The following is a 27,183-nucleotide window of genomic DNA, read 5'->3' as shown; positions in this document are numbered from 1 at the left end:
TTTCATAGTTTAAAAACAATCTCTTTATTAAACCTTTTACAGTAGGATCCATTTTTTTAAAATAGAAGTACAAAAGAATTCTAGGATTGTCACCAAAGATGTAACTGATGAGCAAAGGTATTGTAAGTTACTTATCTTCAGGTCCCCAAATTCTTTAACTTTTTTTCTACAATAAATTAGAGTTTTTAAACCTTAAGCAGATTGTTTTTGCACTCCCCTTTCCACCAATTTTATCAACTAGGATTCTTGGACAACTGTGGATATTAATGTACTGCCTGGGATTATTTCAAACTACCCTGAACTTTTCCTACACTAATTTTTGTTAAAGGCATTTCCTATTAACCAGAGTTAAAATGTGATCTTTGAACCATTTGATTTCAGATTAAAATTTTGCATAAGAGCCATCTTATAATTAGATAGTTGAATCAGAAAATGAACCTCGATGCGAAGCATGACAGATGACAGCGCTTACCCTTTTATTTTCTGGTTCGACCACAGCTGTCAGGATTCTTTTTAAAGGACACATGTAAATGTACACATATACATTTTAAATGTGGCAGTCTGCATTCAGTAAAAATCAACTCAGGTTTTAATTACTGTGGAATTTTGACAATTCTAGCAATGGCAAGGATGAATTTTATACCGCTGTCATATAGCAAAACTCAAGTAACATTGTAAGATTCCAAATGTTTAAGCTGGGAGAAATGAGAATATATTTCAATTGAGGACATATCATCTAAGAAAATAGTATTGCTATCCAGTCCTAGGAGTTTCTAACCACATTTCTGCAAGCCCTAAATGTCTAGAATAAATGTAGCATTCAGATAATACTATAGTCCATGAAAAGAGTATATTCTTTTATTGTTTTTGTTCATACATGTTAATTTCAAATTTCATCATAAAATTCAATAAATTTGATTCCTTAATCATAAAAACTTGCTTTACACATTATTTACAAGTCACCAGAGCCTACGGCCATACAGAACATCACAAAGACTTGACTCTACATGGTGCCACCGCACAACAGGAGGGAGCTGTCAAGTAACGTACATTCAAAAAGTACCGTAGATATGCACAGTGTGTTTGGCACTGACCACCAAGTCTCTTTTAACAGGCATTATTAACTCTTAGTAACAATGGACCACAACTTGCTATTCACGTCAAAACCAGCTTTCAAACTCTGTAACAGTAATCCTTTTTAAGAAACAAAACCAAACCAGAATTGGGACTGGAATTCAAACCCTCTGACTTCTTGCTATGCTCCAAGCTGCCACTTATAAGTTTAATTTGATAACTTTTCCATTGCGGGGGAGTGTCAAGTAGAAACAATTTAAAGATAATATCCCCCAATAGACATAAACACAAAAAACACTTTAAAATTTTCATTTCTTCTTGGGAGTGCTAAGGAAGCACTTTAAAATTTTCATTTCTTCTTGGGAGTGCTAAGAAGGCCCCGATAATGCATGACTAGTGATAATTTTGGCAGGACTTACAGAATGACCGATGCCGTTCAAGTTGTGGAGATTGTACTAGTAACTGAACTCATGAGAAGTATCTGGAATGCCTGTATCTGAATTCAGAATCTTTAGTGACTTGTTTTAAGGGACTCTTCCTAGGACTATGACAGACTCAGATCACAGGTTGTAGATTTACTCAGATGTGTAACACTACACTGCTATAAAATGGAAGAAAATAAAGTACAAAGACAACTATTAAACCTTTAGCAACTTTGGCTATATTCCAGTGGGTAATTTATTTTACTAATTCACTTTACAAATATTAAATCACTTCAGTTGGGCCCATTAAATGTAATTCATTAAAGCTATATATATTCCAGAATGTTTAAAAAAGACACATATTTATAAAAGGCATAAATTCAGTCTTAAACTAAGGCCCCCAAAACAAGCCTCAACAGAATATGGACCACAGAACAGGGGAACAGAAATAAAAAATTCTCTGGTAAAGCTTAGAGATGTGCTGTAGCTTCACACAAAACTTTTAGCAATAAGCTGACTTTAAAAAATAAAAGTCTTACAATACACGAAGAACTATGAAGTGCAAAGTAATATCACTAAACCAAAATTTAATCATTTTATTTCAAGTATATTTTTAAAATCATAAATGGGGTTTTGTAATCTAAAATTGAAACACTTATTCTTCATGTTTTCAGAATCTGACAAGCAATTCCAGACCTCGCTTTACAAATCTAGTCCTCTCTTCTATTTTTCAGACTTCTGAGACCTGCTAGTTAAACTTCCCCATTCTAAATGTGCAATTTTAGATAACTATTATACACTTGTTGATAAGATTTTTCTGAAAACAGTCCAAATATAAAGAATAGTTTCTGTCCAAGGATCATCAGTGAGGAAAGAAATATGAAACATCTATCAAAAAATTATTCATTTAAAAAATAACAGAACCAGTGCTGTTCTCTGTCATGAAAGAGAACATGTAAAATTAATTTCCTTTTGTAGACTTTGGTGATGTTTTACTACCTACACAGGCTTCAGTCTTACTCAGAGATCTGTTATACACAGTCGCCGTCAGGATTTACCAAGTACAAGTCCTGGGTGCTGCCGTGGTCCTAAACGTGCTACACCAGAGAGGAACAGGTCACTTTTGAGGAAACGAGCTGCCTTGTAACTTCCCTCAAATATTTATTTTAAATAAACATAGTTAATGGCAACATTTTTAACCAACTTTGTATGTTAGCACAGTGCCCACCAAACAAAAAAGAAAATCCAAACCTTCCTTCTTTTTTTAAGAAACTTTCCACCTTTACTTTTAAGATTATAACTTCTTCACCTTATTTGAACTCCATAATACTTATACTCTCGAGTCACACAGTTTGACAATGATGAGATGAAAATGGACGGATATCTGAAAACGGGTGTTCCCTCTGCCCCAACGGTGAGCAAGTTTTTAACATGAACAATGCAGAACTCCATCCCTCTGGAAATCCCTCAAACTTAGAAAGCTTCCATTTAATAAGTCAATATATTATTCTTAAAAATTAAAGTTTGGTCACCAGGAAGGACTGAAAAAAAAAAAAGATTCCCCTCCCCCCCAAATAGTAATCTAACAGCTCTAAACACCCACTCCTCTCCCTAGAAAAACAGGGAAGTAGGTGGGCTGAAGCCTTTAAAGCTGAAATTTCAGCTCCTATAACATCACTGCTATTTGCTTGAAGGTACAAGTCCGTGTACTCCCTTCTCCACTGCTTCCCATTTGTAAGTTTATTTCCACACACACACATGCACGCACACACACACACTCACACACACTTACTCTCAAGTAAGACACTTTTTTGTGTTTGTTGATAAATTATGAGGATTATGAACTAGGTGTGTACAGGGTTTCATAGGTGCTTTGTAAACATCAGAGTCACTTGGGTCCTTTTCTCCAAAGCCTGAAGTCATGCCCTGCGACCAGGGATCACTACTTTCCCAGACGCTGCTCACACGCTGCATACTGACAAAGTGCTGAGAAAAAGTCCTCATATCTGATGTTTAGGTGGGAAGGCAAAGAACTGAAAAGAAAGCACAGGGGGAGAAAGCAATTAGATGACATACTATGATTTGGAGAGGGAACCAGAAGGGTCATGGCCAAAAAGAAGTTAAGGAGAGCAAAAGTAAACTATAGGCATAGAGAACATGAACCGTTTCTGCTAAATGACTGTTAAACTCACGGTGAAACGGTTCAAGTTAAAAACCATTTCTTTTCCCACAAGAACAGAAAAGCTACTTGTAGTGAGACAGAGATTCAGAACCTCTTACAGCACAAGTTTGGACTAATAAAACTGGAGATATATTAATAAAGAATTTCACTCAAATTTACTTCAAAAACTCATCTCTGCTCAAGTAGAGCCGGCGCCACCGGAACAGTTTGTGAAACGCAGGCTCGACACTGGCAGAGCCGCATCGCACCCCTGCGTGCCAACACGCCGAAGAAGCTGTGTGGTGAGGAATCCAAAACTGAACAGTGTTCTTCTCCACCACTTCCAAGTGTTCAAGGGCACAGTCACAGTGTGAAGAGAAGGACTTTAAAGGCAAAGTGAACATACAGTCCGAGGGTCCAGGATTATAATTCTTTGGGCATTCCCCCAAAACCTTAGTAGAGCGCAGGGCTCAAGAAACTCTTGGTGAACCGAACCAAGGTCAATAAACTTTTAATTACTTACATAATCTCAGTCAATCTGATATGCCAGGGAAGAAAGCCTAATGTGCTCTCCACAGGCCCAAACTTCAATACTACATCAGGATCAGGAAAACCACTTGCACCTTGGGAAGAAATACACACAAACACACACTGCTTACAAATAAAATGACCTGCAGCAAAACCTGTTTATCAAATCGGCTTCTCACGCTGCGAGTATCAGTTCTGTTCAGATGCTTACCTTGTATGTTTCCATACCTTCATCCCACTGCCCAACATATACCTCCACATCTATGTTATTTCCAAACGTGGAGGTTTTCTCTAAAGTTCATTTAACTGGACTGATTACCTGATAAAGAGGGATAACCCAACTCCTACCCCAAACCCTACAGGTAGCACCCATCTGTACTCCCCTGGATTCTATTGCTTTGAAGACTCATCTTGGAAGACTCAATTTCAATGTTCCCAGAGCATCCCGGGGACCACATTGCTTTAAGGGCACAAATGCTTACTCTGGTCAGAGGCAAACAACTTCAGAAGAAAAGAAACTTTGAAAGTATCTACTCTCCTTCCTTGCCCCAGGCCCCCCACTTCTATAGCTAAGGGCCCAGAAAGACTAACTCCCAACTACACAGCACAAACCTTCTCCGTGTTCCCCGGAGCCTAAGCCCCTAGAAGAGGAAAAAGGAGACAAAGCCATGGCCATTTTTCGCTTTCAAGCCATCTGTGGCTTGAAGGGAAAAAAAGGCTGGGTGGGGGAGATAAAGATATTTGAACTCCTGTAAAATAAATCTTAAAATAAGTCACTAGTATAAAAGAGGCCATAAACCAAGAGACCCAGGTTTCAACAATTTCTAATAACCTAAATTCTGTCACTGACTTTCTTGTCACACACTAAGTTCATTCAGTTCTTAAATAAGGAGACTACTAGGCAGGTCCATCCAGTAGTAATAAAGAATTATTTTCCTAACAAAGTCTCTTTAAAAGTCCATGTTGGTAGAACACGTATGGATTAAGTAGAACACATATTCCTTTGCCTGCTGAAAAGCAAATCCTCTTTATTAAAAATATAGTAATAATAATAATAACAAGGGACTTCCTGCTAATGTGGTATGAAGGATGTGATAAATCCTCTCAAAAGAAAAATTAAACTAGACAAAACCGATTACTTAGGGGCACTGGATACTAAACAGCAGCAGACTTTTATTCTTTACAAAAATAAAACAAAATGAAAAATAGCAGCTAGAGCTTCAAGTTCAAAATAGTAAGCACCTTGGTCGGGCTTTCCTGCCTGGGAATGCTCCCAACGCTCACATCTCTCTACTCCCAACCCACGGGAGAGAACCGCAGTTTTCCAGCACAGGGCTGACAGTGAAAAGTAAGCAGGCTTGCTGCCTGCAGCCTATAGATAGGGACCCGACTGGGAATTGGATGCTGTGAGCAGGTGGGCAGGGAGAAACGATGGTTTCGCTAGCTAAAAGTAACAAACTCGATGGTTTCGCTAGCTAAAAGTAACAAACTCAAAAGGGAACGAATGAGGAAAACCCACAGCACTGTTCCTCTGAGGATGTGCCCCAGTTAGGGTAAGCAGTACAACAGCCAGAAATTTAACAGGAAGGTCCTGGAAATAAGTGCTCAGATAAGCTCTCACGGATTCCTGGCTGACAGGGAAACTAACTGCACACACAGAGGGAGGAGGATGGGACGAGGGAGGAAGGGTAACTAGTGCAGGGTGACAGGAAAGGCCAGTGAAGTGTAAAAGCCAAGGGGACCTGCAAACTGACTTGAACGCACACACAGATTTAGAAACCTTAGCAACTTAGGGTTTTGAGCACAACCAGTGTGCAGGTTATTGCCTGAACCCTTAAACTATGTGGACACAGAAAGCCAGACTAAAATAGAAAATTAAAAACTGAAAAACAGAGCAGAGATAGCAGAAGTAGCCTTTAAGTACAGACAACACAATCTTGTACTTAAAAAACCCTAAAACTCAACAGAAAACAACTACAAGAACCATTAAGTAAATTTTAGCAAGGTGGCAAGACACAAAATCAATAATAAAAAAATTGTATTTCCATATAGTACCAACAATCCAAACATAAAATAAAGAAAATAATTCCATTAACCACAGTATCAAAAAGAATGAAACACATAGGAATAAATTTAACAAAAGAAATAGAAACCCTATATCTCAAAATCATAAAACATCGTGTTACAGATTTTATTTATTTATTTCTTAGAGACGTAGAAGGGAGAGAGAAACAAAGGGTGAGAAACATCAATTTGCTGCCTCCCGTATACGACTAGGGACGGAACCACAACCTAGGCCTGTGCCCTGACCAGGAATTGAACCAGCCAACCTCTTGCTCTGTGGTATAACGCTCAACCCACTGAGCCACACCAGTCAGGACCTAAAATTACAAAACATGGTTAAAAGACAAATTAGGCCCCAAATAGATCGAAAGATATAGTATGTTCAAAAATTGGAAGACTCCATATTGTTGGCAATTCTCCCCAAACAGAGGTACAGATTCAGTTTAAATCCCTATCAAAAGAGGTCTTTTTTTTTTTAATTTAGGGAGAAGGGTGAGGAATTGGCAAGCGGATCCTAAAACGTATACAAAAATGAAAATGATCCCGAGTATGCAAAAAACCTTTGCAAAAGAATATCCAAGTCGAAGGACTTAGACTACCTGACTTCACAGCACACTGCGGCAGGTTACAGCAGTCAACACCGTGCGGCACTGCAAGAGCAGAACACACACCAATGGAGCAGAACAGACAGCCCAGAAACAAACTTGCAGGTTTACAATACACTGACTTTTGATAAAGGAGCCACAGTAATACGCGGGGGAAAGATTAGTCTCTTCAACAAATGGGGGTGAGAGAAAAACTGGTGTCTTGTACCTCACACCATTCACAAAAATTGGGTCAAAATGAATTACAGACTAAAATATAACAGCTAAAGCTATAAAAACTTTAGAAGAAAATACAGGAGAAAATAATTGTGACTCTGAATTAGGGAAAAATTTCTTAGATGTGACCCCAAATGCATGATCTACAGAGGAAAAAAACAATAAACTGGATTTTATAAAAATTAAATTCTTTAATAAAACCATTAAGAAAAAGGTAAGCCAAGAACTGAAAGTATTTGCAAATCACATCTTGTCACTGAAAAGATTTATACCCAGAATATATAAAGACCCCTTAAAACTCAGTAAGCCAAATAACCCATTAAAAATAGGCAAAAGATTTAAACAAATGACAAATAGCATGGGGAAAATGCTCAATATCATTAATCATTAGAAAAATATAAATTAAAACCACAAGATACTATTACACAGCCATAGAATGGCTAAAACTAAAACAAAAAACCCAAAACTGACAATACTATATCTTGACAAGTATGTGAGGAATCTTGGTTCCTTTATTTTTATTTTTTTGGTGAGATGTAAAATTATAGAGCTTCTTTGGAAAAGTTTGGAAGTTTCTTAAAACTTAAATATTCCCTCACCACATACTCCAGAAATTTCATTATAAGCTATCTATCTACCCAAGAGAAAGGAAAACATGGCCCAGAAACACCTGTGGGTATGGTCACAAGAGCAGTAATTCAAACAAACCAAATGACATCAACCAAATGTGGTACATCCATAAAACAAAGTACTATTAAAAAGTAATAAATAAAAAGTAATAAAAAGCAATGAATTACTAATACATTCAATATGAATGAACCTCAAAAAATATACTAAGTAAACGCAGCAAGACACAAAAGACTACATATTACTCTATTTATATAAAATTTCTAGAAAAAGCTAAACTATTGTCACAAAACAGATCAGTAGCTGCCTCAAGCTGGGGGTAGGGGGAGAGAGATCAACTGCAGTCACGGGGGAACCTTTGGGAGTGACAATATTCAGAGGGTTTGCTTCTGCCAAGTTAATGAGTTAACTTACAGCCCACACACGTTTTCATTAATCATCTGCCCACAATCTCTGAAGGCAACGCCTGGGCTCAACACTGTAGCACTTCTCCAAAAAAAGACAGAAAATGCATGACTAATAACAAAGGTTAGTGAAGACTGTGTGAATGAACGAAAACTGTGTGTCTGAAACGGTATGACTACCGAAGTCATCAACAGACATGGATTTGTTGGAAGTACTGCCTTCTTTCAAAAGGATCAAGGCACAATGCTATGAACAGGAGGACCACAAAGCTAAGGCAAAACGTTCCTACGGCACTGTGGAGAGAATAAACAAACTAAAGGCTTTTACAGAAACAGATGAAGAAAAAGAAATAAAATGTTAAATCTGGATAACGTGACAAATACAGTGGTATATCTGATATACTGCAAAACAAGGAACACTAAAACAGGAGTCACAAATGACAGTAAGGTTATATTCTTGGGACTGCTTCCTAAATAGCTATTAAGTTCAAACTTAACAGAGAGCTCACACTAGAAACAGGGAGGTGAGGGGAGTGGTATTATAGTATAATAAAAAATATGTATTTGGTCTTGTTCCAGTTTCCCACCACAGAGCTCCTAAAACCCCACGAATTTCCAGAGTAATGGGGTAAGAAATCTTTTCTTATTCATAAGCCCCTTTCAGCCATGCAGAGTTTATGTTAACAAACTAACTCTTGGTAGGCCCCTATAGAGATTGAGAACTGAGGCCATTGCCAAAGTAATCAACCATGTGCTTAGAGCGCTGTAACTTTCAGCCACGTTCAGGTAAGAGAGAGGGGCTGGAGGTTGAGCTCAATCAATAAAGGCCCATGACTTCATCAATGGTGCCCTGATAATACAGCCTCCATAAACCTGGCTTAGAGGACAAGATTTGGAGAGCGTCCAGGCTGGTAAACACGGTGAGTGTGGTATACCTGAAGAGGGCATGGCTACCTGATACCAGCACCAGAGGAAGCATTGCCACCCCCCCTCCACACCTTTGCCCTGTACACTTCTTCCATTTGGCTCTTCCTGGGTTGTATCCTTTGTAACAAACCGGTAAACATATCAAACCTTAGGAGGGAGTCACGGGGACCCCTTATTTATAGCCAGCTGATCTGAAGTACAGGTGGCCAGAGAATTGCGACAGGCGTCCAAAGTCGGGGCAGTCTTGTAAGACTGAGCCCTTAAACCTGGCAGAATCTGACACTAACTCTGGGTAGTTAGTATTGGAATTAAATTGAATTGGTGGACACCCAGAGGGTGTCCAGAAAATTAGAAAAATTCATTGTTGGTGTAGGAAAACCTCCCACAGGGAGGAAGACCAACAAGCAGAAGTCTTCTTTTTAAGAATATTCTCCACTCCCCACAAAAATCTTAGGTCTGTCATCTTCTTTCCCAGTAAGTCCTTATGCAGGTGAGTTTACAGCAGACAGTTAGAGAGGGGCATGAGAGCAGAAACGATGGGCCAGGTAGACAGTCACCAGGGCAGAGAGCCCCAGAGGCCTAGCAACTGGGCAAAACCTATAAGCTCTTGAACGTCCATTCCCTTAAGCAATAACCCCTGAAAGATGATATCTAAGCTTCAGCCTTGTTTCAGCTCCAGGACCAGAGAAACATCAACATCAGAGGGAGTGACGCCATGGCTAACATCAGGACCAGCTGTACTGACTAATGACCCTCTGGTGCCAACCAATCAGTGGAGATCACAAAAGGGCACACCTAGAAAGCTGATGAATGTTAAGACCCTCCCCTGAGACACTCAAGAGGGAGGACCAAGAGCAGCTCGAAGAAACATGCCTTTGCCTTTCCTCACCCCCTTCTTTCCCCAAGGGTGTGCTCCCACCCCTGAGCATGCCCACTCCTCTTCTGCCACTTTTGTCCCTCCAGGCACACATCTCTCTCTCTCTCTCTCATCTAAGTTCCAAGGGCCCTTCTACTACCACTGGAACTTTGTAAGTAAACATTTCCTTATACAAAGTCTACCCAGAAAAAGTCCAGCTATTGTTAATCTAATAAGAACAGTTAGTGCAACATCAATGTAACCTGGCACCAAGGCGAGTGGACTGGAATGTGCATGCATGAGCAATGGGACTTCACTGTACTAGTCAGGGAGGGCAGTAGACACCACTGAGTGAGCGTGTACACTGTGTGGCTGGAGCACTCAAAATGACTGAGTGAGTAGATCAATGACTCTGCATCAGATTTTGGTTAAGCCTGAATATTCCTCCACAGAAACTATGGGCATCTGGTAATTAGCAGCTTCATCACAAGAACACGCCAGCTTATGCATCATGCCTCATGCAGTTTTTTGGAAAAATATCAAATCACCCAGGTAACTCAGCCCCCCATAAAGCCCAGATTTGGTGCCTGTGACTTCTGGCTTTTTCCAAAACTGAAATCATCTTTGAAAGGGAAGAGATTTCAAAGCATTGATGAGATTCAGGAAAATATCAAAGGGCAGCTGATGGTGATCAGGAGATTTGCGTGAGGTCCCAAGGTGCTTCCTTTGAAGGGGACTGAGGTGTACAATGTTTCTGGTATCTTCTTCAATAAATATCTTTTTCATATTACACAGCTGAATACCTCTGGACAAACCTCGTAGTTTGAATTCCTTGGCTCTGACTTCTTTCCCAGCAGAACTCAAGAACTGAGGTTGCTGAACTGGAGTAAACACCTGGTGCCGTTTTTCTGCCATTAACAAGCTCACTATAAGATTCATTATTTCAAAGCCATTATCACACAGGATTTTTAAACTTCAGAAACATAACATGTATAACAACAACAAAATCAGGCTTTAGAATGTGAAAGGAACCTAAATATTCTTCTTTACACTGTACATCTGTGGGGCGAAACTAAAAGCAAATATAAATGACTTACTAAGTAAACTGTCTAACATATGTACATCTAAATCCGTGGGTTTCTGTTGCTGCTGGGCTACTAACTGGCAAAATTCCTGAGCAGCTCGCACAATATCCGCTTTTCCATCTTCTGGGGACAGGACCTTCACTGCTGATTGGCAATTTAAAACTGGAGGAAAACACAAACAAGATATTAAAAAACATCTTCTTCCAGATATATTTCAAAATCAGTTTCAAGATACGTAAGTTCAGGCCAAAATAAAGGTATCATTCTTACTGTAAATTGGAATAATTTAAGCCCTTCAATTTCCATATCAAAATACACTTAAGCTACTTTCCTTTGAAAGAACACACACATCACATTTGTGTAGATATTTATATCCCACCTTCTTTTTTAAGTACTCAGAATGAAGAATGACCTTGTATCTGTGAATACATCCTCTAGCAAAAAGGAATTTTAAATATAGGGTATATCACAATTTCTGTAAGTCTGAAACAGCATCTACAATCATAGTATAGTTAGCATAACACAAGATTGAAGACAAAAAGACTAAAGACAAAAAATATATTTTAGTGTAACATGCAGTCTAGCACATTCCACCTTATCAAATTTATGATTCTATCAAAGCTATGTTACAACTGATAGGATTCTAGGTAAGTGACAGCAATGCCAAATTCCTGTCTATAGAGGTTCCTGCCAACCTCACATAAAAACCATTTCAATATTCCAGATCTAGCAATGTGTCTGTTCTTTGGATTCTCTTTTGAACTATTATAAAATCTGTCTGGAAGCCCTGGCTGGCGTAGCTCAGTGGATTGAGCGCGGGCTGCGAACCAAAGTGTCGCAGGTTCGATTCCCAGTCAGGCAACATATCTGAGTTGCAGGCCACGGCCCCCAGCAACCGCACATTGATGTTTCTCTCTCTCTCTCTTCCCCTCCCCCTTCCCTCTCTAAAAATAAATATATAAAATCTTTAAAAAAAAAAATCTGTCTGGCTTCTGGTGGCTTATGAGTTAAAATAAATAAAATCTTTAACATGTGTGCATTTTTTTTACATCTATGAAAGTCACTATTTATTTTTTCTGTTTATTGATTCAAGAGAGAAAGAGAGGGAGAGAAACATCGATGAGAGAGAGGAACACTGGTCAGCTGCCTCTTGCACGCTCCCAAACTGGGACCAAACCTGAAATCCAGGCACGGGCCCTGACCAGAATCAAACCTGCGACCAGTCAGTTTGCGGAACAACGCCCCAGCAAACTAAGCCACACAGGTCAGGGTGGAAGTCATGAGTTTATCTTTTCCTGAAAATTATTAACAAAATAAAGAAAGAAAAGGCTAAATCTGATGATTAAAGATGGTGACAACAAAGACTAACAGGGCAAAATGAATAAATGAGTGACAGAATTTGCCTTGGACCACAAACACATCTGCCTACGTTAGATATTCAATTCAACATTAAGCTTACCTTGATCATCTTTGTCATTACTATTTGCAAACTCTGTTGAGTACTTCGAACAATCTAAGCCCAGAAGTTCCTGCTGTTGTTTTAAAATTTCATCCATCAACCTGGAGTTATTTCTTTTGAAAATACCTTAATAAACAACAACAACAATTAAATCCCAACAAGAGTAATTTATCCTCTTCAATAATTAGTGTGTCTTTGCTACTAAAAAAATGCTGGGTCCAGAACTGAATGAATTCCAAATGAATTCATTAGCGATGACTAATTCTAAACTAGAATCTGAAATGAAATTATAACAAAACTTTGTTAGTACAAAAGCTTGGCTTCAGGCTAGTCAAAAACAAAAAACAAAACAGGGGTAAATACTTACTGTCAATATATGTATGATAGAAATTTAGACCTAGAAAGGAATTTTAAGAGATCATTTATTTGACAACTTTATTTACAGGTTAAGAAACTGAGACCCAATGTCCTTAAGGGTCTGGTCCAACAATTTATAAACTGCCACAATGGTCTAGAAACCACACTAACAAAATTTAGTGAATTCAACCAAATATGGAAATACACATTGTAAAATTGTTCTTGATCCTCCAACCATACACATAAAAGTTAAAACTTGAACTATCATGTCATTAAGAAGAATGAGGAAACTATGTGATATACATTTAATATAAAAAATATAAAGAGCTCTAACTAAAAACAAATAGCAGTATTGTGGCTATTTTCAGTGAAGCCAACTTTCTAGTGCCCACTGCCTTGTTGGCCTTCGCCAAGTGTTATTTTTTAGTCGCATATGATTTGAAAACAATTCAAAGATTAACTGGGGGAAAGAACATAGTAAATATATAAAAAATAGCACATAAGCTGCTGAATATGCTGTATATAAATGCCAACTTGATAGTAAATGTGTAATAGCAGCTTAGAGATAAAAGTCTCCTTTGATAGGGGAAAGGCTCTGTAAAATCAGCAAGACTTGAGAGAAGAAAATGGAAAGGACATTTAGATGGAGAACATGCTTAGGAAAAAACATGGAGGTCTCAGCAGATAGACAAATGCTGTTAGCACAAAGAATATGAGAAAAGGGGCAAGGGGATGGTCCTAATTGTTATTTCCTTTGTTCCATGGGTAATCAACAATTTCTGAGCAATGTGGAATGTGTGGAAATGTTTGTCTTCTGGAAAATTAACCTGGTAACAGTGCAGTGAAGGCCAGTCCGCAGACCACGGCAGTAGTCCATACACGATTTGATGGAGCAATGGAAAAGGTTTCATTACAAAGGAAAAATTGACAGAATGAAGAGCATGCTTTAATCAGAGGTGAGCACAGAAAATTCCATGACTTTAATCCTTGGTAACAGAAAACGTGAACATAGTTTTTTCTTTTTCCTTTTTTTAAGTAGGGAAATTCTACAGAGAACCGGTTTGAAGGAAAAGGTAAGTTTAGTTTTACACAGGTCATTACAGAACATTTAGGTAAGGGTTTATCGAAAAAGTGATTAAGAGACAGGAGGAGAGGATGTTCAAAAGAGGTCGTCATGTAAATACCACATGGGTAGAATCTCACCTGTTTTGTTTACTAGGGCTCATATAGTGCCTGATACAGAACAGACACTCAACAAATACCATTTGCTGAAAGACCAGGCAGAGACTGGCTGGGGGGTTGGGAAAACCTCTATAGGGTTAAGTGACTTTTCAGCTGGTCCCTAAAGAATTAGGAGAATTTTCTAGGTGTGAGGCTGGGAAGGTGATGTAAGAAAAAAATAGAGGTAGGAGATGTAGATAAGGAGATGACATTTGTGTGTCATTCTCCATAAGGTGAGAGCCACACACACACAAGAAATGATAAAATAAAATTCCCAAAGGTAAAGAAATACACATGGAGAAGAGCTAAGAATGTGGTTCCTTATAAAAGCTGGCACTCCTGAAGACTCCAAGGGGGAAAGATAAAGGAGAACACTTTGTAACACCCATGTCCAGAGCAGGATTCCACCCCCAACAGGCCCTGCCTCAGCCCTCTCTCTCTGTCCACATGCTCCTCCTCCTCTGATCCCACCTCCTCAAAGGATTTTAAAACCAAGCTGGACCAGGACAGGGTAAGATGAGTGAAGCAAAAATTTAAGAGAGTACCCAAAACTCAGGAATGAAGACAAGTAATAACAATACATTATCTTTAAAAACTAAAAATTAATGCAAAACATCCATGATAAACAAAATCTTCACATTTCGAGTAAAAACAGGATGAGCATTTGGGTTCTTTCATTTCCAGTTCATTCAAACATCTAATCCTACCCAAAAGTTCTGTAAGCACCTGAAAATGAACATATCTAAACCACGGCAGCCTACCTTTTTAAAGCTAGCTCTCAAGAACTTATATCACATCAAGTTAAAAAAAAGGGTGGAGTGAGATGAAATGTGAAACATGCGTTTAGGGACAAGGTCAGGAAGAGAATAGGCAATATGAGAGTAAATGATGGGACAATAGGTGATTTAAAACCGTAACTGCTATAAAGCTTTTATTAATCAACAGATAATAAAAACCACAGCCCCCATTCGGTTCTATTTCTAATACAGGCACCCCTACCTGCCCAGGCACCCCGGGCATCTTCCCTGCTCTCCGGAGATACCAGCGCACCACCCCGCCAGTGCCCCGTTAATGTGCAGAGCCCATTCGCTTGTCCACAGCAATGGTTCCTGTATCCGTTCCCTTATGTCCACCGTCCCTGCTGTTTCAAGCCATCATCTTCCTTATAATACTACAACCACCGTCTAATGTGTCTTTCCTGCCTGTTCTCATTTGTCACTAGATTGACTCCAAGATTAATCTTCCTTGGATAGATCTTCCATCCCAGCACATTCCAACTTGAATATCTTCGATGGCTCCCCACAAACTGAACGTGTGAAGAACTGAAGAACAAGCTGCTCGGGTCGGCGCTAACATTCCAGCCTATGCTTCCACACTTGGCGGGTGGAAATGATTTATATTTATGAAACAAATGAATCTTTCTAACTCTCTACAGTGCCACACTGCCAGCAAATTCGACTGCCTTATATTCCTTCAACAACACAGGGAGAGATGCCAACCTCCACTCTATTGTGTGACCTGCGTAGCCACACCGTACCATTACCACACTGTTACCGCATTATAACATTCTCCCAATTCCTCACAGGCCAGCAGAAACGTCACTCATCCTCAACCCCAGCCAGATGTGCCCCAGTCCTCCTGACAGACTTTCACACCCTCCAAAGACACACATTTTGTTCGAACTCTTTAACACACCAATATTCTACTTTTTATTACAGTTATAGCTGAACCCTCCTCCACAAAACTGTACTTAGTTGTGAACTGGTATCTTACTCATTTCTTTTCCCCCAGGGCACCTTCCACATAGCAGGAGTTCAATGTGTATTTAATAAACTGAATTATCTGTACACAAAATGTCACCTAAAAACAGGAAAACCTAAACGAACATGTCACCGAATGGAATTTTTAAAGTTTCCAGGAACCTCTCACAATAAAAGCAGACACTTCCTTATTGCACACAGGCAGAAATTCTGTTAAATAAGAATATTACACAGAGACGTAGTTACAAAGACTTTCATAAAGTTATGTTAAACAGAGCCTTTGTCCTAACTGATTTGGATAAAGAAATGAAATTGTTAAAAAGAGGACAGTTTCTGAGATACGCTAAAGGCACAGATGAGACAGCTATCAGCAAGACTCCTGATGCCTCACAGCCTGACCCCATCCAGAAATCTGACTGTGCTCTATGGTACTTACTGATCTCAGGGACACATGGACGAGTTATTAACTCGTCTTAAAATATTCTTCAGATTCAAGTCTACATGCCCACTTCCCATGATACACAAGAAATGCAGCAAGATATAAGCATGCCTCTGATTAAGATAGGCAATTCCTCTAGCAATATCCTAGTTTATGTGGAGATTCTTTTTCTCCTATCAAAATCTATCTTGTTTGCTTTCATAGAATCTAAAATAAAGCCAAAATAATGTAAGTAAAGAAATAACGCAAAATCATTTTATGTAAAAGGAGAATGAGACAAATTCATTCAGGAATAACAGATCTAAGAGATAAACATTTGCAAACACTCAAATTTTGGAAAAAAAAACAAAAAACTGGATTTTACAGAATTATATAGTAGTAATAAGAGGCAAGAGTTATTTCATGTCATTCTTTTACAGATGAGGAACTCAGACCCCGAAAGGTCAAGCAACTGTCCTTGATCAGAAGTCTAGTAATTTGGCATGAAATCCAGGTCTCCAGGTTTCTAATTATTTAGTTCAGTAACTATTCCTGACACTGAAAAGGAATGATAAACCCACTTTACTATTAAATTTCAAATTCTTCTCTCAAAAAAGTGAAACTCCACAAAATAGAACTGAAGTTTTTACAAATGAACATTATCTTTGGAAAAAACCTAGGACTAGAGTTTGTTTAAATTCTTTAAGAATGACTCGGAATATAAAATAAGTTTTTGCAATAAAATTTAAAGAATTTGACATTGTTTTCTTATTCTACAAGTGTATCTCATGTGCTTTCTGTCAATTTTCCAAGTATAAACTACACAAAGTGTGTGTGTGTGTGTGTATAAAAGATACATGGAAGAGCCCAAAATTTTACAATTTCCATGAAAAAATAAAACATTAGGCTAGGAAAGCTGGATCTCAGAAAGACTATAATGTTTTTGGTATTTCTTAATAAACATTAACTATGTACTTTGAGGACCAATTCTACTTCTTTTTATGTTCCAAGAAATACCTGTTTTACATTCTAATGCTAAAAACTATGTAAGATGTTCAAAGTTTAGACAATAAGGACTGTCCCCCCACCCATCCATCCACCTTGCCATTATAACACAACTACTTGCAGTTTTAATATTTCCTAGCCTTCGTCCACATGCGTGTATAACCCTGGAATACATGATCATGCCATTCTGTATCCTGCTTTCACTTGTATGACATGTGTCCTTCCTTGGGGCTAATCTCATGATTATTTAAATAATTACACTATTTAACAAAAAAGGTCTGATTTTGTTCAACTCCTAAAATACAAAAATCAATACTTCCCCAGCTAAAATCATTGCCATTATAGGTACTGCAATGCCCTTGGCATTTACGTTTTCACCATATTTAAGGACAAAAACATGCCAGTATTACTGGTGAACACAGAAATTAAGTGCAAAGAGGGGAATTATCAGAGACACAGGCAAAGGTCTTACTTACAATGAAGAGGTCTGTGGGCCTTGGTCACGAGCTCAGAAACATTCCAAGTACAATAAAAAGCTGTCAGAAGGTTTTAGTCATAGTTTGAATAATCTAAAAGATCACTTTGCTGGTGGGGGAAGAATGGATTGATTATACAGTAGTCCCCCTTACCCATGGTCATGCTTTCTGAGGTTTCAGTTATTCGCGGTCAACCATGGTCCGAAAATATTCAATGAAAAATTCTGGAAATGAACAGCTCATCAATCTTAAATTGCTACCTTTCTGAGTAGCCTGATGAAATCTCACGCCATTCCATTCCATTCCATCCTGCCTGGGACTGTAAATCATCCCTTTGTCCAGCCCACACTGTACAGGCTTCCCACCCACTAGTCACCTACCAGTGGTCAAGGTTATCACAAAGGTTAGCAGAGAGAGAGGCCACATTCACATAACTTTCATTTCAGTGTAGTGTTATTCTATTTTCTTGTTAGTTCTTATTATTAATCTCTTACTGTGCCTAACTTAGAAACTAAACTGTGTCATAGGTATGTACACTCATGCACTGCCTAACAATGTTCAGTGACAGACAGGTCACATGTAAGATGGTGGTCCCGTAAATTAAAATGGACTGTAAACAAAAAGTTTAATTGCGATGCTGAAAGAGAAAGCTGGACCTACAGTTTTGAATTTAGCTGCTCTGAGTAGTTTAAATTTAAAAAAAGAGACTCAGCATTCTGTGTAAGCCCTTGTGCCTACGCATGGCTAGGGGTCAGGAGTTGGCCAGGTGGGGAGCCCAGGAGCCTGCCCTGCCACTGCCTGCATGAAGACACAAGCACACACTCTCCCAGACACAAACTCCCTGCCCTTCCCTCTGTCTTTATCTCCTTCCACCCATCCAGTCCCTCCCTCTCTCCTTTCTCTCCCCTATCCTTCTCTCCCTTTTATAATATATATAATCTATCTATCTATCTATCTATCTATAGATAGATAGATAGATAGATAGTTTCTCTCTCAAGCTTTATGTCTCTGGTTCTCTTTCGTCTCTTTCTCCCTTTGTTTTTCTTCCCTCTCTCCTCACTCCTGACACCTACTCCCCCTCCTAGGGAGCCTTCCTTCAGGCCTCTTCCTGCCCCACCAGCATGCATGCACACACAAACTTTCTCTTTTATACTGGATTTTTACTGCACCTTTTCTATGCTCAGGTATGTTTACAGGCTGTACCATATAGTCTAGGTGTGTAGCAAGCAGCCTATACCATCAAGGTTTGTGTAACTACACTCTATGTTTGCACAACAAAATCACTTAACAAGACACATTTCTCATAACATATTCCCATCCCCATCATGAAGTGACACATGACTATATATATACATGGGAAAAAATATAATGTATATATATATGATTTGGTACTGTCTGCAATTTTAGGGGGTGTTGGAATGGATCCCCATGATAAGGGAGAAGGACTACTGAACAGGGGTCAGAATAGAAATGAAGACCAATCAGGAGGCTATAGCAACAATCCAGGCAAAAGACAGTACCTTAATCTCTGGTGGCTGCAATGGAGAACCCAAACAAGTGAAAAATTTGGGATATATTCTAGCAATAAGACCAAGGATACTTGTTGACAGACCACAGTTGGAACATGGTGTAGGAAAAGACTCACAAGTGACATCTAAGTTGTAGTGTATCAATTGGCTGGAAGGCAGTAGTATGTTCTGAGACAGGAAAAACTGAGAGAGAGCAAGGCAGAGGTCAGCAAAGTGCTGCTACTGGAACACAGCCACACGGCTGCTTTCTGGCTACATCAACAGAGTTGAGTAGTTGATGTAGGGACCATATAGCCCACTGAACCTAAATATTTACTAGCTGTCCCTTTAAGAAAAAGTTTTGTAGCCCTGGTTGGTATAGTTCAGTGGACTGAGCGCGGGTTGCGAACCAAAGTGTCGCCAGTTAGAGTCTCAGTCAGGGCACATGCCTGGGTTGCAGGCCAAGTCCCCAGTAGGGGTCATGCAAGAGGCAACCACACATTGATGCTTCTCTCCTTGCCTTCCTCTCTCTCTAAATATAAATAAAAATTAAAATCTAAAAAAAAGAAAAAGAAAAAAGAAAAAGTTTCATGGAGCCCCGATCTAGAAGACAGAGTGAACAATGAACAACAGAGAGACAAGGGTATACATATAGCACAAAACTCAAGGACACCCGAGCATTTAGAAGTGGGACAAAGGAGGAGAAGCAGACATAAGGCCGTGAAGAAAAAGGCAGTGAGAAAGGAATGAATCCAACCATGTATGTCACAGGACCCTGGAGAAAAAATATTTCAAAGAAAGGGAATCGGGTATGTATGCCCTCTCCACCTACAAATAGATTATATACTCTTTTCCAGTGCCTTGTTGGAGTCTTCAAAAATCTCTACTATATCAGTTAAAATGACATTTTAGAATTACTTACAGGTTCCAATATTTAGACTACCTACACCCCACTCAAGCATGACACATTAACTGGGTCATGAAGCCATGACAAAATACTTTTTTCAACGGCAAGTCAAGTAACAAGGAGTTTAATTCTACAAGTTTTCAACCAGCAAATCTGATCTGTATCCCTTAAATACTTGCTTCCATTAAAATCTACGTGAAATAAACAATTCTATAAAATGAGACTTTTAAAAGACTCATTTACTATATCTTCTAAATCTGATATTCAAATATTTACTATGTTTATTCTTTCCTTCTATAGAAGCAGATTTTAAAAAAATCTAACATCAAGTATTTATAAGGACAAGGGAAGCAAAGGAGAGAAAAGTGAGATAAACACTGAAATAATACCTGTTAATTATGAAGCCTCTCTCCAACGATGGAATTAAAGTAATACCTCTTTATGAATAACTGCAGTCACTAAAGTAGCTTACCAGTTTTCTTTTTAAAGTAAACATCTATGTAAGTTACCTAATGGTTACCCTCATTTAATTCTCTAACAGTGAAATTATAACACTACTAAAGGCAAACTTCAGAGAGGAAAACATACACTTATAAAGCAATTATTTAAAATTAAAAAAAAAACTGCCACTAAAATTTTAGATGAATGAAGTAGTCATAAAATAAATCTTACAACCCACTAAACAGTTTTACTTTGAGAGAAAGCTCCAGGAAACCTCATCAAAAACAGTTACACTGGAATCAGCATGTTGTAGCAAGGGAGCAGGTATGTGCGATGGTGGCACTGTCTAATGGAATGAGTGCTGGGTTTTGAGTCCCAGCTCTTCAGCTAAAGAAATGTGTAAAATGAACAGGCCTCAGAGTTTCTCAGTTTCTTACTAAGCACTTAAAAAAATGCAACTGTCTTTACAGGCTCTGCTCACCTGGCAAATAAATAGTTCCATACAGAGCAGGAACCCCATAAAGTTAAGTGCATCTGTTTAAAAAGGAAAGTGAGTCCTATGGCTTACAGGATGAACATTTATACTAGTGGTATGAACAAAATTCTACTTGCCTTGAAATACCTTTTACCAATCACGTCCGTCCTCTAGAGATGGACTACCTTACCAAGGCTCTAAGATGACTGCACGCAATCAGGAACGGTACCAAAAAATGATTGCATTGTGGTCACATTCTCCCACCAGTACAGAAGTCAGTACATCACAATAGTTCCGTACACAATCTTGGGAATAAAATCTGATTCAAATTCTAGATCTTCTCCTTGTTAGGTGTGGTTTCCTGCTTTCTAAGTCTCAGTTTCTTGATGTGCAAAACTGCTGATGATTTCATGGACTTCTTTGCATTGTACCTAGTACACAGTAAGTGTTCAACAGAATAATTATGGATATTAAGTAAAGGTTTATTTTACACATTGATCAAGTAGTTTGGTTAAATAGAAGGGTACACAGACAATGAGGTCCTTTCAAAAGCTAAAAGTAGAACAGAACTTTCCAAAGACAGCACAAGTGGGGGTGGAACAGTCAAGACAGGCTGTCTAGGAGGTGGTAGTCTGAATGGACACACAAAGATCTGTCATAACCTCCTGACAGGTAGCTAGCCCTCGGCAGAAAAAGGAGGAGGATATTCCAGAATGCTATGACAAGTGTGAAATTCTGAGCTAGGAGTGAATCATACAAAGGTGAAGGTTAGGCACAGAATGCTCCTTTAAATGAGTTACCAAATAAGGAAAGCCAGGTGTACTGGTTTCCCTTGTTTGCTATACTGAAGTGTAATCGCATTTATATTTCAATATTCAACACTTCTGGCAGCTCTGTATTTCAGAATAAGGAAAATGTTACTTAATAAAATCATAACTGCCCATAGCATGAGTCAGTGTGCCAAATAAGTAAACTAGGAAAAACTATGTTCACTTTCCTCCATTTTTTTTAAGGTTTCTGGGTAGTATTTGTGTTGAGAAACAATTTATAACTCAGTTTATTATTCCTGTTACAGAAAATGCAGTCTTCCTGTCAATTTAAGGAATACATACTGACTACATGCATAACACCCAGCTACACTCTGTAAAAGAAACAAAAATGAGGACTAGAGGCATCTGAGGAAATCACAATCTGGAAGGAAATCCAAGAACATATACTAATGGCTAGCACTTTACAAAACAGAACTACCTTTAGAGATGTACAAAGTTCTAGGAGATTCAAAGATACAGGAAGACTAAGAATGAAATAGTCAAGAGAGAGAATCCCTATGACATGACAATTAGGAGGGACTTATCCATGTGAGCCTTTTGACAGGTGGATAAGCTTTCACCAGGAAAAGACGACGGCACTTTGGGGGGAGGGAATGTCAAGGAACCTAATTGTGGATGCAGCAAAAGGTCTACAGAACAGTGAGAAACTGGTTGGGAAGGCTGGCAGTTCACTGGGCAGATCTTCTGCGACCAAGTGTGAGAAATCTGTACCCAGAAGCCATTTCATAAGCCGCCTTGTGCAGATTTACCACTGAAAGTAACAATAAAAACAGCTACTACAAAATACATTTCCTTTTTCTTTCACCTAATTCTCACACAGAAGTCAATGACATATTCTGGATCACTCAGGCCTATCCTAAGTAATATTAAGACTCACCCAGATTGTCCTCATTCATGAAAAGGAACACAGAAGATGGAAAATTTGATGTAAGGCAAGGATATTTGTGTTAGGGCCACACTTTAGGGTACAAATGTATCATTGTAATAACAATACAGTTGTTCAGGTCCCATCCCTCACTGGGTCTGATCAATAATTGTGTTGAATCTGTATTTCTCACAAGCATCCCCAATGACTCATTCAGAGAGGCTCCACAGACCTTGTCTTGAAAATACTGCCCTACAGCAAGGTTCCCAGCATGGCAGCAACACAGCTGGGCAGTATGAATGGGCCCTATCGCTGAAGATACTAGTGCATGTCCAGGCACCTAGGACCTAGGCACACTTGCAGTGAGACCTAGGCAGGTGTAGCGCCTTTCTAAGCAGGTGTACCACCAAAAGCCCCCAAACCCCAATTTTTATACCATCCCAGTTATAGTCATTTCTTGAATTATAATCAAGAAAAAAAAAAGTAGCCAAGTCTCTCTCCATACTAGATTTCTGAGGTCAAGAAATATCTGAGAAAACGACTCCAATTTCTGAAGGATAAAAGAATTGCTGGCAGAAATTATTACAACAAGTAATATTGCCAGCAGATGAAAGTAAAAGAACCAGTTTGCTGGCAGGAGTCAAACTATGGGCAATATCAATGGATTTTTTCAGTCTAAGGGTTAAGTATAATTTAGAGCCCATTATAATCAGAATGAATATTTCGTTTTAAAAATGCCACTCACTGGCATGTATATATATGTTTGCTTGTAATAATCTTTAGCAGCTATCCCTAATTTGAGTGTAGACTCCTCCAGAGACACCATTTCTTGTACTTCATTGCACTCCCGCGCTTTATATCACAGAAGGTACTCAATAAACTTGGCATTAGAATTTTTTCTAAGTTAAATATTTATATAGAAATAGGTAAAATGGAAGTTGCTAGGGAAAACTGAGTAAAGCTGGAGAATCCATACTTCCTCTGCAAAGAAGAACTTTTCACACACCCACATGGCTTGCTCCCACACACCTATCAGGGCTATACTCATCGTGAGCGGAAGACTGATGGTTGGAGAATTCCAAGAATATACAGTATTCCTATGTCAGAACAGGCTGGCTTTATAGCACATTTAACAAATGTTTAGCAGAGATCATTGCAGACTGGTGGAGAAGCCAGAAGTTTTCCAAAATAAAATTAATCTGCACTGATTGCCTTTATTATGTTGTCATATAGAAACAGTTAAAATCATTTCAATAAAGCTTTACAAGGGAGAAAAGTCACTGAGGGTTTCCTGAGCTACTGTATATAAAACTCCACCCCACCTCCAACATTCACTTTCAACATTTTATCCCCTTCCCTGTTTTAGTTTTTGTCATTACACTTAGGATCTAATACACTATATATTTTACTAACTTACAATATTTGTCAGACTGCCACTAAAATTTAAGTTCCAAGAACAGAGGGATTTCTGTCTTTTTGTTCACTGCTGCACCCACTTGTCTGGAATAGTATCTGGTACTTAACAGATGCCCAACTGTCACCTGGTAAATGAATAAATGAATGACTCAACCAATCAAAAGCAAGAATAAGTAAATGGAAAGTCTCTTATTTTTGACAATGTCCGTTACAAAATAATTAAAACAGATTTGTATAGGACACAAGTGCTCTCAGTTAATTCACAGAAAACGCTGTGTGAAATTCCTTTAGGTTGTCAGTCAATATTTGGTCAGCTGGACTTCTTCCTTTTCACAATTATTGTTTTCTTATAGTGAATATGACACAGGATACTTCTGAATTCCACCAGCAATTCAGTAACCGGAACTGCCGGAACAAGGAAGTGTCGAAATATTACAATCTGTGTCAGCAGGCAGTCCCCAAGTTACACGATTCAGCTCTACATTTTCCTTCCCAGTAGAAGGCAAAAGGCCCTTGGGTTTAGAAGACTCACCTGGATAAAGTGATCTACTTTTAAGTCAATTCACCACATAGCTTAAAGGCTTTAACTGTCATTTCTGCTTCACTTACTTTGTTTCCCAGGCAATGTATCTCTATCTGTTACAGGATTTCTATTCTGCAGAGTTCTCTGGCAAGTTCCAGGAAATGTCAGCCGGAGTACATTAAACTTTACCCCACAGGGCAGATCATCACTGACAGTGACAGGCTACCCAGACATCACATTACCAAGAAAGGTTGTAGGGCAATCAAAGTTTACTCTAATACCCTCTAAAAGTTAGCCAGACCTCAGCCCACCCTTCTGAAAAAAACCCACACTTAAACCACCTGTCTGATAAAGATTCAATATAATGTCTGTGGAGCATACCAGTAATTTAAGTTATAGAACAGAGAGAATAAAATATTAGTCTGCGTCCTTCATACCAACACTCCTAAGTCATACTTTTCACCACATCTTTAAGGAAGTTCCACTGCTTTCAGGATTTGAATGAAACCCAAAACTGGCAATTAGAACCTTCCTCAACCTACCTCCTACTCACTCTTCAATGTCCCGCGTAAATCCCTAAATCGCATCTCTCCACTTGAACTTCTCAAGTTGCCCCATTCAGAATCTCTCTCCCCTGCTCCCAGAGTAGTTTCCTACTCCCAACATTCTTGTTATTGATCATGTCATTTACGTGACTATGTGTCTACTCCCTGAAAGCCTGAGAGTCCATGGAATTAAAGGGAAGATTTCAAGGATAATAATGCATATTAGCACAATCCTTTAGGTCTGTAGCCGCCTGATGAGTATTTACAAAACTTCTCTATGGTGAAAATTCCCTCAATCAAAACTGTAAGAGGACAATTACTTGTCAAGTACAATGGTGGCCAGTGAGGACCGTTTTCTGTACTCCCTATCCAGTTTCACATGATTTTCATAAGCTCAGTTCAAATGTCACCTGGCCCCAACCACTCAACTTAAGCATGAATCCTCCACAGCCTGACTGTGGCTTCAGATCAGTGTCTTGAACCTTTCTGAAGAAACACGGTAATGTAATAAAAGGGCAAATATGTAGAAAAGCACAGACTGGCTAAAATTTCAGCATCTCTATTGCTACCTTTTTGACTTTGGACAAATCAGTGAATGTTGTTGGCCAAGATTCCTCACTTGTCAAACAAAGGTATACAGATACCATTTACCTTAGGTGGGAATTATGAAGAATAGATATTTTTAAAACGTACAGACAGCGACTAAATTGAATTCAGGGGCTTAGTAGGTGTCCAACAAAGCTTCCCTCCCTCGAAAGCGTTAACACTGTAATATGCACTTAAGGGGCCGGAGCCGGCAGGTCTGCGGTGAGCCCCGGGTACACCTGCCGGATGTGAGATCCCCGCGGTTGGAGACGCCCCGGTTCCCTCCCCGCGCCAGGCCTCACCTTGGTGGTCGTAGACGCTAATGTAGGAGATGCCCACGGCCATGCACCACACCACGAGGCTTGCGATGTCCGAGAAGCTAGTCTCCTGCTCTTCCTCGGTGATCACCAGGCCCATGTGCACCGGGAGCTTCTTCAGGGAACGGCCGTCCGCCCGCCAGCGCAGCCGGGGATGGGGGGCGCCCAGACCCGGCCCCCCTCGCGGGTGCCGGTGCTGACGGCGGTTCCTGCCTACAGCCGGGGGCTTGCGGAGCGTGAAGACGAGCGGCGCTAGGACCGCGGCGGAGGCGGCGCGGCAGCAGCGCCGCCAGAGCCAGTTCCAGGTGCCGAACCGAACGCGGAGCCAGTAGGTGAGCGTGCGGTGCAGGCAAAGCAAAGCGTGCAGCACCCGCCACACCAGCTCGTACAGCCCCGTCATACTCTCGTGGCGCCAGGCTGTCCTACCCTCCCTCCCTCCCACACCCGCGGCGCGATGCCTTTTTATCTACCCCTGCGGCCGCCGCGAGCCATCGCTCTGCGTCCCCCTGTTCCTCACGCTTGAACCCCTTTCTACTGTCTACACCTCACCTCACCCACACCGCCATCTTCCTCCGGCCGCGGCAGCCCCACCCCCGCTAGTACATAGACAGTTCTGATTGGTCGGCGAAGATCTCTGACGTGGCTTCTGCCTTCGTAGAGGTGGCCTAGCCCCGCGCGGCGAAAGAGAGAGCGCGCCTAGGAGCTAGATGGGTCAGTGACCCCGTTCGCCCCCTGGTGGTGTGGAGGTTTAGAAGCGTTTGCCACTGACACAGGTGCGAGAACGAGAAAGGTGCAGGTCGTCAAGGTAGGAATGGGTGATTGCAACGACGCAATATCCCTTGGGTTGTGGAGGTCTTATACTGTCTGTTTCCTCTCATGGTCCCGCCAGAAACGGTTTCCAAGCAGTTAAAGTCGTCCAGGGAATTGGGAATTACAAATGCCTGAAGAACCTAGGGGTAGAAAATACCCCTCAGTAAGTGTTGATGCTGGAATCAACCAGGGTACCTTAATTGAAATTTGTGCAGAGGCAGAAGTGTGGCCCTTAGGTCCTGCTACTGTTCTTTGGTCAAACCTTCTGGCTAAGTTAATTCTTCTAAGCGTGGGAA

The 27,183-nt window shown here is 39.9% G+C and overlaps 1 protein-coding gene across 1 annotated transcript; it reads right to left on the bottom strand.

Annotated features, from left to right (window-relative positions):
- On the bottom strand, positions 1-26,639 carry NUS1 (NUS1 dehydrodolichyl diphosphate synthase subunit). The gene is made up of 5 exons (XM_045843300.1): positions 26,063-26,639; positions 12,429-12,554; positions 10,982-11,131; positions 4,181-4,280; positions 1-3,529 (listed from the first exon to the last, which is right to left on the bottom strand). The coding sequence occupies exons 1-5, from the start codon at positions 26,475-26,477 to the stop codon at positions 3,439-3,441; spliced, it is 882 nt and encodes a 293-aa protein (XP_045699256.1). The 5' UTR covers positions 26,478-26,639; the 3' UTR covers positions 1-3,438.
- Positions 26,640-27,183: the final 544 nt, after the last annotated feature.

This window comes from Phyllostomus hastatus, unplaced genomic scaffold (assembly GCF_019186645.2).
Source record: "Phyllostomus hastatus isolate PE091 unplaced genomic scaffold, TTU_PhHast_1.1 phas_contig_40, whole genome shotgun sequence".
In the NCBI taxonomy this organism is placed as follows: domain Eukaryota; kingdom Metazoa; phylum Chordata; class Mammalia; order Chiroptera; family Phyllostomidae; genus Phyllostomus; species Phyllostomus hastatus.
The sequence above is the reverse complement of the archived record's forward strand: the minus strand, read 5'-3'. Positions and strand labels throughout refer to the sequence as shown.

Bases quoted from the DNA above. Each gene is read 5' to 3' on its own strand.
- NUS1 (XM_045843300.1), bottom strand. From the start codon at position 26,477: ATGACGGGGCTGTACGAGCTGGTGTGGCGGGTGCTGCACGCTTTGCTT. The intron at 12,555-26,062 runs GTGAGGCCTGGC...TTGTTTATTAAG, and splicing joins TAGCGTCTACGACCACCAAG to GTATTTTCAAAAGAAATAAC. The intron at 3,530-4,180 runs GTAAGTAATTAA...CTTTCTTTTCAG, and splicing joins ATCAGATTGACTGAGATTAT to TTCTTTGCCTTCCCACCTAA.